The 13,687-nt window shown below is 54.1% G+C and overlaps 1 protein-coding gene and 1 long non-coding RNA gene across 5 annotated transcripts in view; one reads left to right on the forward strand and one right to left on the reverse strand.

Moving 5' to 3' along the window:
* Positions 1 to 922: 922 nt before the first annotated feature.
* eif2ak3 (eukaryotic translation initiation factor 2-alpha kinase 3) overlaps positions 923 to 13,687 on the reverse strand; it is a 43,673-nt gene continuing 30,908 nt past the window's right edge. The window contains exons 9-20 of one of the 4 annotated variants that reach the window (XM_060051398.1): positions 11,892 to 12,127; positions 10,873 to 10,985; positions 9,557 to 9,679; positions 7,775 to 7,921; positions 6,399 to 6,927; positions 5,728 to 5,901; positions 3,644 to 3,817; positions 2,762 to 2,863; positions 2,099 to 2,161; positions 1,347 to 1,539; positions 1,175 to 1,202; positions 923 to 1,001 (exon numbers count right to left, since the gene is read on the reverse strand). In XM_060051398.1, coding sequence (XP_059907381.1) covers positions 1,351 to 1,539; positions 2,099 to 2,161; positions 2,762 to 2,863; positions 3,644 to 3,817; positions 5,728 to 5,901; positions 6,399 to 6,927; positions 7,775 to 7,921; positions 9,557 to 9,679; positions 10,873 to 10,985; positions 11,892 to 12,127 — 1,850 coding nt within the window. In that variant the 3' untranslated portion in view covers positions 923 to 1,001; positions 1,175 to 1,202; positions 1,347 to 1,350. Of the gene's footprint in view, positions 1,002 to 1,080; positions 1,109 to 1,174; positions 1,203 to 1,332; positions 1,540 to 2,098; positions 2,162 to 2,761; positions 2,864 to 3,643; positions 3,818 to 5,727; positions 5,902 to 6,398; positions 6,928 to 7,774; positions 7,922 to 9,556; positions 9,680 to 10,872; positions 10,986 to 11,891; positions 12,128 to 13,687 lie in introns of those variants that run through there. The other 3 variants (XM_060051399.1, XM_060051396.1, XM_060051397.1) reach the window with 3 other exon arrangements.
* Positions 1,025 to 1,480, forward strand: LOC132457445 (uncharacterized). Its single transcript, XR_009525641.1, has 3 exons — positions 1,025 to 1,139; positions 1,183 to 1,202; positions 1,347 to 1,480. It is a non-coding gene; the product is annotated as an uncharacterized LOC132457445 (long non-coding RNA).

A 13,687-nucleotide genomic window follows, 5' to 3' on the forward strand; every position in this document is an offset into this window, starting at 1 on the left:
AAAAAGTAATAAAAGGTCTTAAAAAGATGGGTGGTACATTTTTGGTCTTTCCAAATCAGGCATACTCAGGCGTGTGGGAACGGGGGAGTCCCGGTCAGCCAGGATGTGAGGTCATGTCATAGTCAGACAGGAAGTGAGGTCATAGTCAGACAGGCGACCTGGTCCAATAGAAAACGACACCCAGGGATCGGGCGTTCACAGCCAGTGGCAGTTTTCCAGAATGAGGAGGAAACCGTTGAAACCTTTGGGAATACTGTCTGAATGGGAGAGGGAGCTGGAATGTTCTGCTGTGTTCTGGAACATCGCTGGATACTGACGCGGAGGACCGGGAGAAAGTAGAGCTGGCAGTAATGCCTGTGTGCTGTCCCAGTACGACCAGTACGACCAGTACTGACCAGTACCAGACCCAAAGAGTCTTCAACTAACAAAGGGTTAAAGTAGAGGGCGGGGCTAGAGTAAGAGGGCGGGGCTAGAGTAAGGGGCGGGGCTAGAGTAAGAGGGCGGGGCTAGAGTAAGGGGCGGGGCTAGAGTAAGAGGGTGGGGCTAGAGTAAGGGGCGGGGCTATAGTAAGAGGGTGGGGCTAGAGTAAGGGGCGGGGCTAGAGTAAGAGGGCGGGGCTAGAGTAAGTGGGCGTGGCCAGATTAAGGGGCAGTGTTAGAACAAATGGTCAACGCCGGGGTGGGGGTGGGGGGTACTACAGTGAGGGTTTCAGTGCCCCCTAACAAACGATGATAAGAGAAAGAGGGGGCGGGACTACAGTTACGGCCTTGCTTAGAGCCAGTGGTGAGGTTATCATAAGGGGCGGGGTTATAATAAGGGGGCGGGGTTATCATAAGGGGGCGTGAGATGGGGGATTGGCAGTCTTAAGGAGGGGCAGGAGGAGGAGGAGGTCTTCAGGAGGAGGTCTTCAGGAGGAGGAGGAGGAGGAGGTCTTCAGGAGGAGGAGGAGGAGGAGGTCTTCAGTAGGAGGAGGAGGAGGAGGTCTTCAGTAGGAGGTCTTCAGGAGGAGGAGGAGGAGATGGTCTTCAGGAGGCGGAGGAGGTCTTCAGGAGGAGGAGGAGGAGGAGGAGGAGGAGGAGGAGGAGGAGGTCTTCAGTAGGAGGTCTTCAGGAGGAGGAGGAGGAGGTCTTCAGGAGGAGGTCTTCAGGAGAAGGAAGAGGAGGTCTTCAGGAGGAGGAGGAGGTCTTCAGGAGGAGGAGGAGGTCTTCAGGAGGAGGAGGAGGAGGAGGTCTTCAGGAGGAGGAGGAGGAGGAGGTCTTCAGGAGGAGGAGGAGGAGGAGGAGGTCTTCAGTAGGAGGAGGTCTTCAGGAGGAGGAAGAGGAGGAGGAGGAGGTCTTCAGGAGGAGGTCTTCAGGAGGAGGAGGAGGAGGACTGGCGTGCGGGCCGGCCCATGGAGGAGGCGCTGTAGGTGCGTGAGCGCTGCCTCATGGCGGGGCGGCAGGGCAGCTCCAGGTCCTGGAAGAGGGGGGTCTCCGTGATGCCGGCCGCCTCCGGGCGCTCCGAGGGGTTCCAGGACAACATGCTGCGCACCATGCCCAGCTACACACACACACACACACACACACACACACACACACACACACACACACACACACACACACACACACAGAGACACAAACATACATAGAGACACACACGCACAAATAGAGAGACACACACACACACACACAAATAGAGACACACACACGCACACAAATAGAGAGAGACACACACACAAACACACACAGGAAAGATTAGTGAGGGTTTATGCTAATCAGATTACACGAACAGGTAAACCTCGTTACTGGATTGTGGTTAAACACAAACCGTCTGTCACAGCGCCATTGAACAGGACACCCATTTAAAATATGTAAAGTAGGTTTCATTTAATTCAAATTCAATTTAAATTAGGAGAACAGAGTATGTGACACAAGCACTACCGTGTCATCGTTTGTTTTAACGATTGTTCATTTCCATATTTGGCTCGAGAAAATAACTGGAGACATGTTTTTCTAACCGCGGGCCACATGTCACGTCTGCTATTGCCAGCTCAGCCTAGCTGCGGCAGACAGCGGCGATACCTCAGCCCGCCACTAGGGGGCGCCAGGGGGTCGCTCACCTCCTGAACGTTGTTTTTGGAGAAGGCGTCGGGGAACTGGAGAGCCCGCACCTCCGTCAGCGTCTGTTGGGCACAGGAAGTAAACACCTGGTTGGAAGCGAGCATACCTTTGTCTAGAGGACAAAGACGTCCCGAGGCTTATAGCTGGTAGAAAACAATGGCTGCTCGGAGGGAGATTTGATATTATCTGGAGGATTGATTCAATATTCATAAGGCAGTAAGTGCTGCATTATGTTAGAAATAACAAGTATCGTAGGGCGGTAAGTGGGTAATAAGTACAGTGCTAGGTGATGATAAAAAATAAGGTAGATAAAGAAATAAGTCACAAAAATGTTCATCTATATAATATTTAAAGGTTCAGCAGATTAGCATATTAAGTCTGTGTATAATTATTAACGATATAATATGTAAAGGTACACCATGTTTATGTATGTATATATATGCATTATCTGTAAGGTTCACCAGATTATCAGGTTAAGTGTGAATATATATGTATGATGCATATAATATATTGGCAGCATGTTTCCATGTGCACATTACACATGATCTCTAGTCTAGGGACAGGTCTATGGACGGGTCTAGGGAGGGTCTAGGGAGGGTCTAGGGAGGGTCTAGGGAGGGTCTAGGTATGGTCTAGGGATGGTCTAGGGAGAGGTTACTAACCCGGATCCGCTCCATCTGTGTCCTGAAGGGCCAGAGCAGCTCAAACAGGATGAGGCCCAGGGAGTAGATGTCCACCTTGTGCGAGTACGAGTTCCCCGACAGCTGGGCAACACAACACAACACAACGCACAACAGTCACCTTTTGCACTGAGCAAACACATCAACACAATCGTAAATCGTAATCTTTACCACTGGTTGAATCATCTAGTTTGGATTTGATTTGTCGGGACAAATGCATTTGTTTTCCTCCTAGCAGTTAAGAGGTCTATAAACGTGGTCACGGTCTAATAAAGCAGCTTGCCGGTTGGTAACAGCAGGGGGCGCCAGAGAGCCAGATATGGTCTGCATATGGCCGCGTTTGCGCCTGATATTTTGATGAGATATGCGTTTTATATTTGTGCTGGGACTTTAGTCTCATATGTAATACTTAAAGTGGATTATTTTTAATACATTTAAATTAACTGCTGAAGAGATAGAATAAGCAACATGAAGAAGATGTAGCATCTTTGCTAGCTACACTCAATTATCTATTATTTGGCTAAACATATTGTTTAAAGCATTTAACAGAACGGAGGTTAGGAGGATCAGAGAACTTAACCCTCTTTTCGTTTTTACTATTTCTATTCAACAATTTTCAAATTCTGGGGTTTTGGTCAGAATCAATCTTCCGGTCTCTGAACATCTCCCAAAAATAAAAAAAAATAATAAAAAAATAAAACATATTCCAACAATCATCGACAAAAACGTAACTCCTGATAAAAAAACAAAACAACAAACCGCCGACTAGCCAATAAAACGTTTCCATTCCCAACCTTCCACTCCCCCCTCCCCCTCCCCCTCCCCCTGGCGTAGGTTCTCATCGCCATGCCGACGCCCTCTCACCTGCTCGGGGCTCATGTAGAGCTTGGTGCCGACCTGGCCGGTGTGGCGGGTGAGGGCGGGCATGGGGGTGAGGGGGGCCGGCTCGTCCTCGTCCTCCTCCTGGTCCATGGCCGTGACCAGGCCGAAGTCGCCCACCTTCACCACGTCGTCCATGGTGAAGAAGATGTTGGACGGCTGCGGGCAAACACAAGCCGCACGTCAAAGGTCGTGTCAGCGACGTTGGCTGACGGCACTTCTGTCGGTAGTTGAAGCCAGATCCCAAACAAACAGATCCCCTCCCTTCCGCGTTTCGTGCATCCAGTAAAAACGATCACGAACGCAGCGCGAAACGCCACAACACCCGCCCCTTGTCGGTGATTGGTTGGAATACTATTCATTTTGGTTTTGAGTGGTTGCTAGTGCCATTTGTTTTTGTGTGCGATCTCGGAGCATAGGCTGCCTACAGAGATGCGTCTCTTTGACGGCCTGCTTATGGGGCGGGCAGCTAGCGGATCGTGAGGAAAGCTCAGATGTACTCTGCCGTTCTAATTCACTATTCTGTCTGTTCTAGCGTGTTACGGTGACTGGACTGGATGCCTGGACTCTCCTCATGGTTAACCGGCCAGCACCACATCACCAATTTAATATGATGTGCATGTATTTACCTGTATGTCAATGATGGCACCCATTGCTCTCCTGACCATCCCTGGAAGAAGGGATCCCCTACTATGCGTTTCTTCTCAAGATTTCTTCCTTGCTTATTTCAAGGGAGTTTTTTCTTGCCCTTGTGGGGGGCTTGGGTAAAGGGGGGGTGTCATTAATATTTGGCCTGTTAAGCCCTTTGAGACTGTAATGGTGATTAAGGGCTGTACAAATAAAATTGAATGAATTGAATTAAGTTTCGGCACAGGACGTACACGTTACTGTGTAGTTGGCAGTAGTCTTCGCGGTGTTTCAATGCAACCTTTCTGCCGCCGAACGGGTCAGACGAGAGTGGTTTGAGTCTGGGCTGTGTGCAGGCCTCGTTAGCCTCTGATTCGCCGCTCCGTGCTACATTAAGCTTCTGCCCGTTTGGGCACTGATGAGCAGGTAACCGAGAATCGTCCCTGGAGGGGGGGAGGGAGGGGTCCCTAGGTTCGGACACTTTTCCCCCTGGAGTTCACAGGCGTAGGGTCGGGTCGCATGGTGGGACCCTGGGACTGATCCACCAGGGGTCCACGTCTAACTGGCGCCTGAACAACTGGGCTACTGTGCGGTAACCATGCTCGCCACGCTAACCATGCTAACCACACAAACCATGGTAACCACGCTAACCATGCTAACCACACAAACCATGGGACGCACGCTAACGTAGGCTAATCTGCTTTGTAGCATCTGCAGGTTTGATCCGTTCTTCTTTTACCTAATTTGACCACAAGGTAGTAAACATAACATTCATTCCTCATCGGACCAAACGATAGTGAAGCTAACATTAGTTCCTCTTTAGACCACACATTTGTGGTTCTAACACCAGTTCTGACTGGTTCCTGCCGCTCGACGCGGTTCCTTCTTCTACACATCGAGCGGTCAAGACAACACCATATAAACAATCGTGTTGAGCCTCTACCCCTCTCCGAGTAATGCCTAGCCCCAAAACCACAGAACCTGAGGCATCCGAACCGGGCTGTATCAGGTCCTGTTAAAACCACTTTTGACAGACCGCGCTGTCCAGAGATTAGCCGTAGAAGCTGTACATTTATGCATTTATTTCACTGTCCGCTCGCTGTCTCAGTGAGTACTTTGTCTAATGGGCTACCGTGGCTTCACTGAAGGCGTTTAATTATTAACAAATTATTACAGCTCTAAGCTGAATTCCTCCTGTTTTCACACTGCAATTATTTCCCTGTAGCATCTGAGGACATCTGAACTAATAAAGTCTCGGCAAAGAGGAAAATCTTAGAGTGTCCAGAGGTGAGAAGGACTTACATGAAGGAGGTGATGTTTTAGCTCAGTTTTACTCCTGGTTAGTTGAGGTTATGAATAATAATCTGTAGTAAAGGTCAATGGAAAAAAAATTCTTTCTACGGTGCGTGCGTGCGAATGAGTGTGAGGGTGTGAGTGTCTACCTTGAGGTCTCGGTGCATCAGACCCTTGCTGTGCAGGAAGTCGACGGCCTCTGCGATCTGGAGGAAGACCTCCAGACACTCGGTGCGCTCCCTCTGGTCCGGACTGCAGCGCTGGGCCATCCAGTCCTTCAGCGTGTCCTTACGACACAGCTGCATCTGGATGTACAGGTACACCTGGAGACCACAGTGACCCATGTTACCACATCTGTACACCTGAGTCCACAAGCACACCTGTCACCACGCCCGAGTCCACAAACACACCTGTTACCGCAGCTTTACAGAACACCTGAGTCCACAAACACACCTGAGTCCACAAGCACACCTGTTACCACGCCCGAGTCCACAAACACACCTGTTACCACAGCTTTACAGAACACCTGAGTACACAAACACACCTGAGTCCACAAGCACACCTGTTACCACACACGAGTCCACAAACCCACCTGTAAACCGGAGTCCACAAACACACTTGTTACCACACCTGAGTCCACAAACACACCTGTAAACCGGCGTCCACAAACACACCCGAGTCCACAAACACACATGTAAACTGGAGTCCACAAACACAATTGTTACCAACCCTGTACACTTGAGTCCACAAACACACCTGTTACCACACCTGGTGGCAACACCCTCCAGGTACACGTTTACGTTCAAAGTGACCCACTGACCTTGGGCGAAGGCTGGTTCCTGGCGGGGGTCTGGGCGGGGATGGCCAGGGCGAGGGAGTTGGGCCTGGGGGGCGTGGAGGAGGCGGGCGGTGCGTTCTCCAGGCCCCTTGTGCAGGAGGAGGAAGACGAGGTGGAGGAGGAGCTGTCCGCCTTCTCCGTCAGCGTGCCGGGGCTGTTGCCCTCGGAGACAGAGTCGCCCCCGGAGACAGAGTCGCCCCCCTCGCCGTCGGCGTCGCGGTCGCAGCCGGAGTCCTCGAACACGATGTCGAAGGAGGAGGAGGTGCAGTCGCCGTGGCAACGCCGGGGGCACAGCTCGAAGGAGTGGGGGGTGTCCGAGGCCTCCGGCGCGGCCTGGCTGTCCTGCTCCGAGGCCAGGCTGTCCTCGGGGCCCCGGGGGGGGCCCCCGGCCGCGCTGGCCGACGTGTCGCCGCCCGGCCCGAACGCGGCCGGCGAGACGGAGCTGGACACGGGCACCTTGACCGACAGCGCCTCCAGGTGGTCGGGGAGCGTCAGTGGCCAGTCGGTGGTACTGCGGGCCGGAGGGCAGAGAGCGGGCGTTTTAGTGCTGCAGGTCCGGGGAGCGGCAGCGCTGCGGGTCTACAACGCGCTGCTTATCGCAGGGGGCTGGGGTGGATCTGGGGAGCCCAGGTTACGCTTCACGTTCACATTTAGTCATTCAGCGGACGCTTTCAGACAAAGAGAGGCTGAGAACAACGTCGGCAGGAGTCACTACAGGGGAGAAGTCCTGGTGCAGGGCTTTTGGGCAGAGCAGCGTGTTAGGGGGTACTTAGCGGTGAAGGGGTAAGTGTTAGGGGGAACTTAGCGGTGAAGGGGTAAGTGTTAGGGGGTACTTAGTGATGAAGGGGTAAGTGTTAGGGGGTACTTAGCGGTGAAGGGGTAAGTGTTAGGGGGAACTTAGCGGTGAAGGGGTAAGTGTTCGGGGGTACTTAGTGATGAAGGGGTAAGTGTTAGGGGGTACTTAGCGGTGAAGGGGTGAGTGTTCGGGGGTACTTAGTGATGAAGGGGTAAGTGTAAGGGGGGAATTGGAGTGGTGAAAGGGTAAGTGTTAGGGGGTACGTACTTGAGTGGTGAAGGGGTAAGTGTTAGGGGGTACTTAGTGGTGAAGAGGTAAGTGTAAGGGGGTACGCGAAGGGGGAGGCAGTGGATAAAGGGTTAGGGGTGAGTGTGAGGGGGTACTTGAGTGGTGAAGGGGTAAGTGTTGGGGGGTACTTAGTGGTGAGAGGGTAAGTGTTAGGGGGTACGTGAGGTGTGGGGGGGGTTCATGAGGTGCGAGGGGGTACGTGAGGTGTGGGGGGGTTCATGAGGTGCGAGGGGGTACGTGAGGTGTGGGGGGTTCATGAGGTGTGAGGGGGTACCTGGCGTCCAGCCAGCGCTGGTCGTTCTCCTCCTGCCAGCCCTCCGGGGGTGTCTCCTGCCAGGCGTTGAAGTAGCGGATGATCCCGGGGTGCTCCAGCTTGGCCAGCGCCTTCACCTCCCGCATCACCTTCTCCCGGGCCACCTCCCTGCAGCACAGAACCCGCCGCAGAACCCGTCAGCACCACAGAGCACAGTGAGGACCAGAGAACCCGTCAGGACCAGAGTCAACACCACAGACCCCGTCAGGACCAGAGTCAAGACCACAGACCCCGTCAGGACCAGAGTCAAGACCACAGAACCCGTCAGGACCAGAGTCAAGACCACAGACCCCGTCAGGACCAGAGTCAAGACCACAGACCCCGTCAGGACCAGAGTCAAGACCACAGAACCCGTCAGGACCAGAGTCAAGACCACAGGACCCGTCAGGAACACAGAACAAGAACACAGCCAAGACCACAGAACCCGTCAGGATCAAAGCACCCAGAACACAGCCAAGACCACCCCACAGAACAAAGTCCGGACCATAGCACCACCTTAGGACCACAGAACCCGTCAGGACCAAAGATGCAGTCAGGAATATAGAACCCGTCGGGAACATAGAACCCGTCAGGAACATAGAACCCGTCAGGAACATAGAACCCAGTCAGGAACATAGAACCCGTCAGGACCAGAGTCAGGACCAGCACTTAGTCAGGAAAAACCCTAGGGGGATAATCTAGGGGTACTCTCTAGACTCCTAGGAGGTGGGCAGGTTCCAGGGGGAATTTGAAATGTGAAGCTTTAGAGTGGTACTTTGCTAGCAGTCAGCAGAAACCAGAGTCACACAACCGGAGTCAGGAACCAATCACAATTTAAGGAATTCTCGCAATATAGCACAATCATTTTTTGGCCTGTAGCCCTTTTTATTATAACCAACTTTGTATAATTCTGTCTGACTCAGATGATCATCAGTGGGTTATATAAGTCCAAGGCCAGGTGAGTGTGTGCATCGCGCCACGCTATGTTGTTTACAGCTACAAACGATTAGCTTGTTGATGAGTCTGTAAACTAAGGACCTTTAGACCCTCTGAGGGTTCAGACACCGATCTACCTATGCAACTACGCCATGCATATCTGGGAAAACTGCTGCGCCACAGACAGGTGACCCACAGACAGCTGTGCCACAGACAGCTGTGCCACAGACAGCTGTGCCTCAGACAGGTGATCCACAGACTGGAGCACCTCAGACAGCTGCACCACAGACAGGTGAGTGACAGACAAGTATGTGGCAGACAGCTAATCCACAGACAGGTTCGCCACAGACAGGTGCACCACACACAAGTGCACCACAGACAAGTGCACCACACAGGTGTGCCACAGACAGGTGCGCCACAGACAGGTGATCCAGACAGCTGGGCCAAAGACAGGTGATCCACAGACAGGTGATCCACAGACAGGTGCACCACAGACAGGTGATCCAGACAGGTTCACCACAGACAGGTGATCCACAGACAGTTGCGCCATAGACAGGTGCACCAGACAGGTGATCCACAGACAGCTGCACCACAAACAGCTGCACCACAGACAGGTGTGTGACAGACAAGTATGTGGCAGTCAGCTGATCCACAGACAGGTGCGCCACAGACAGGTGCACCACAGACAGGTGATCCACAGACAGGTGCACCACAGACAGGTGATCCAGACAGGTTCACCACAGACAGGTGTGCCACAGAGAGTTGCGCCACAGAGAGTTGCGCCACAGACAGTTGCGCCACAGACAGGTGATCCACAGACAGGTGTACCTGTTGGGCAGACGGATCCTCTTGATAGCGTAGTTACAGTCGTCCACCTTGTTGCGGGCTTCAAACACAACGCCAAACCCGCCGCGCCCCAGACACTGCATCGGCTCGAAGTCCGTCAGGTACCTGGGAGGAAGGACACCACCACCACCATCATCATCATCATCATCATCATCGTGATCTTCAACAGCACAGTGAGCCGTGAACACAGAACCACTTTATTCCCAAATCGTATGGAGACAGACAATATTGATACTTTCCAAGACGAATGACGATTGAATGAATATTCAAAGAGCGATCCCCCTTTTTTTTTTTCTTCTTCTTCTTCTTCTGTAACGCGAGGATTGGACAGGGTAGGCTGTGTCTATGCGTGTGCGCGCGGGTGTGTGCGTGGCGTGCCTGCGCGCGTGTGCCTCCTCGACTTCGGATCGAAACTACAAAGGAGGAGCCGAATCTCCCACGGTGGAAACTAATAGAATCCTCCCCAGTCTCCCCCCGTCTCCCCATCTCCCCCCTGTCTCCCCCCGTCTCCCCCCGGGCCGGACCGGGACCCTCTTCTCATGAATGTAACCATGTGGCGTCTGCAGGGGCCGGCCCGGCAGCGCCCGGGGGGCCCCCCCGCGCCCCCTAGTGGCGGCCGGGGCACTGCAGGGCGTGGCCCCAGCTGGAGACACAAGGTCACTCCGGTTTTGACGCACAAACGTTCGTCGCAGTCGCCCAATCAGGCGCGAGCAGCGGGGGCCGGCCCGGGCCCATCTGTCTCAGAGTCCTGCCGAGGCGGGCGGCGGGAAGACCGGCGGTCACCATGGTAACAGCTCTCCCCCCGTCCTGTTGCCGCACCGCACACACACACACACACACACACACACACACACACGCTCACTCACTCACTCACCAGCAGGCTGGTGAGGGGATGGGTGGGTGTCTGTGTGTTTTGTGTGTGTGTGCCCCTTCAATGAGTGAGTGAGTGAGTGAGTGAGTGAATGAAATGTCAGAGAGTGAGAGTGAGTGAATGAGAGAGACTGAATGAACAAGTGGAGGACTGACTGAGGGGGGGGGGGGGGGGGAGCGTCTGTGCCGAGAGTGTGCGAACGAACGAGCGAACGAGCGAACAAACTAACAAGTGAGTGAACAAGGGGGCTAACGAGTGGGTGAACAAGTGAATGGAAGAGTGAATGAAAAAGTGATGAACGAGTGAGGGTGTGTGTGTGTGTGTGCGTGAGGCAGCCCAAACAGCGCAAAGTAGAACCAGCAGAAAGTAAAACCCGCCGCGGGCCCCGGGCTCGCGGCGGGGCCGGGGGGCCGGCTCCTCGACCCACCTGGACACGTATTCGCTGGAGCGCGTCTCTATGGCAACCATCTCCCTGGTCTCCACCACCGCAAGGTCGAACTTGGCGTCGGTCTGGCACTGCGTCTCCGACTCCTTCCGCTGCTGTGGAGCACGGCCACACGGGTCACATGATCAACAACGCACGCCCACGTCAGGTGACCACGTCAGGTGACCACGTCAGGTGACCACGTCAGGTGACACGTGCCTCAACGAGGGGGGCAAACGAGTTAACAAATCCACATGATAACCATATTGGTCTGACTTTAAGAGACACAGCAGGGAACATGGGGCAAATTGAACCCAATTAGAGAGAGAGAGAGAGTGCTAGATAGAGAGATTAAAATAACTACAAAGAAAACCGTTTTTTTTTAATGCATTTAAAATAACTTCAAAAGGAAACTCTTGGCATAGTAATACATCACTATATAAGTATAGTAGCTCTTCATTGATGATTTTAGTATTGATTTTACTTAAAGCTTGTTAATCGTTCATGGGGTGTCTATTTCCTCCCTCTGTTTCTACTTAAAATAGACCGGAACTTTGAGTATATGTTGTTAAAGTCACAGACAGCCCGGACTGAGTCACACACATCAGAACAAACAGATTGAGAAAGGACCTAACATGGACCAGGACGACAGGTGTGTGGGAGTGACCAGGTGTGTGGACCAAGCCAGGTGTGTGGGCGGGATCAGGTGTGTGGGCGGAGCCAGGTGTGTGTGGGCGGGGCCAGGTGTGTGTGGACCGAGCCAGGTATGTGGGCCAGGTGTGTGGGCGGAGCCAGCTGTGTGTGGGCGGAGCCAGGTGTGTGGGCGGGGCCAGATGTGTGTTGACCGAGCCAGGTGTGTGATCATGGCCAGGTGTGTGGGCGGAGCCAGGTGTGTGTGGGCGGAGCCAGGTGTGTGGGCGGGGCCAGGTGTGTGTGGACCGAGCCAGGTGTGTGGGCCAGGCGTGTGATCAATGGGCCAGGCGTGTGGGGGCGTGGCCAGGTGTGTGTGGGCGGGGTCTTACCCGTGCGTAGGCGGCGGGCGCGGGCGGGTGGAAGAACTTGCGCACCACGTAGGTGGTGGCGGCGATGCAGAAGACGATGGTGCCCAGGATCTCCTTCCACCAGGGCAGCAGCAGCACCGGGTCCTTCCGGCGGCGCTGGGGGCCCTCGCCGACGCCGTCCGCCGGCCGGATCACGCTCACCGCCCCGTCACGCTTCCCTCGGTACCGCCGGCTGAACGGGAAGTAGTAGCCGTTGTCTGGGGGGGGTGGAGGGAGGGGGTGGGGAAGAGATGGGAGAGAGGCGAGAGAAGGGAGGGGTGGGGGAGAGAGGGGGGAGGGAGGATGGAGAGAGGGGGGGAGGGATTGGGAGGGATGGGTTGGGGTGAGAGAAATGGGAGAGGGAGGGAGGAGGGGGATGGGAGAGAGGGGGGGAGGGATGGGAGAGAGAGGGGGAGGGAAGGGAGATAGGGGGGAGGGATGGGAGAGAGACGGGGAGGGAAGGGAGAGAGAGGGATGGGAGAGAGAGGGGGAGGAATGTGAAAGAGAGGGTGAGGGATGGGAGAGAGAGGAGGAGGGAAGGGAGAGAGAGGGAGAGGGAAGGGAGATAGGGGGGAGGGATGGGAGAGAGAGGGGGAGGGAAGGGAGAGAGAGGGGGAGGGAGAGAGAGGGGGAGGAATGTGAAAGAGAGGGTGAGGGATGGGAGAGAGAGGGGGAGGGAAGGGAGAGAGAGGGAGAGGGATGGGAGAGAGAGGGGGGAGGGATGGGAGAGAGAGGGAGAGGGATGGGAGAGAGAGGGGAGGGATGGGAGAGAGAGGGGGGAGGGATGGGAGAGAGAGGGGGGAGGGATGGGAGAGAGAGGGAGAGGGATGGGAGAGAGAGGGGAGGGATGGGAGAGAGAGGGGGGAGGGATGGGAGAGAGAGGGAGAGGGATGGGAGAGAGAGGGGAGGGATGGGAGAGAGAGGGGGGAGGGATGGGAGAGAGAGGGAGAGGGATGGGAGAGAGAGGGGAGGGATGGGAGAGAGAGGGGGAGGGTAGGGGGGGTAAGGAGAGAGAAGGACACAGAGAGAGGAGGAGGGAGGGAGGGGAGAGTGGGGGGAACAGAGAGAGAGAGAGAGAGAGAGAGGGGGGGAGGGGGGAGAAGGGGGAGAGATGGGGAGGGGAGGAAAACAAGGAGACAGGGAGAGAGCGACGAGGGCAGACAGACAGAGTAGGAGACACAAGAAGTAGAATAAGTACAGAGAAAACCATTTATTTTAATTTAAAATAACTTCAAAGCAAACCACAAGCATAATAATACATCACTAATTACATCGGCTCCTCATTCATTCAGTTACACTCACTTATTACACACACTCATTACCCGCACTGCATGGGGCTGTCTCACAGCCCTAGGAGTACCATAGGAGTACTTCTACACAGGACGTGGATGGTGTTTCACAGTAAAAGCCCTACCGTAGGGGTACTTCTACACAGGACATGGATGGTGTTTCACAGTAAAAGCCCCTACCATATGGGTTCTTCTACAAAGGACATTTAAAATCCCCCTACTATAGGGTTACTTATACACAACACATGGATGGTGTTTCACAGTAAAAGCCCTGCCATAGGGGTAATAAACAAAGGACATGGAGGGTGTTTCACAGTAAAAGAAGGAGAGTCTTTCACAGTAAAAGCCCTGCCATAGGGGTAATAAACAAAGGACAGGGAGGGTGTTTCACAGTTAAAGATGGGTGGTGTTTCACAGTAAAAGCCCTGCCATAGGGGTAATAAAAAAAGGACATGGAGGATGTTTCACAGTTAGAGATGGGTGGTGTTT

The sequence above is a fragment of the Gadus macrocephalus genome, chromosome 5, assembly GCF_031168955.1.
Source record: "Gadus macrocephalus chromosome 5, ASM3116895v1".
NCBI classification, from domain to species: Eukaryota; Metazoa; Chordata; class Actinopteri; order Gadiformes; family Gadidae; genus Gadus; species Gadus macrocephalus.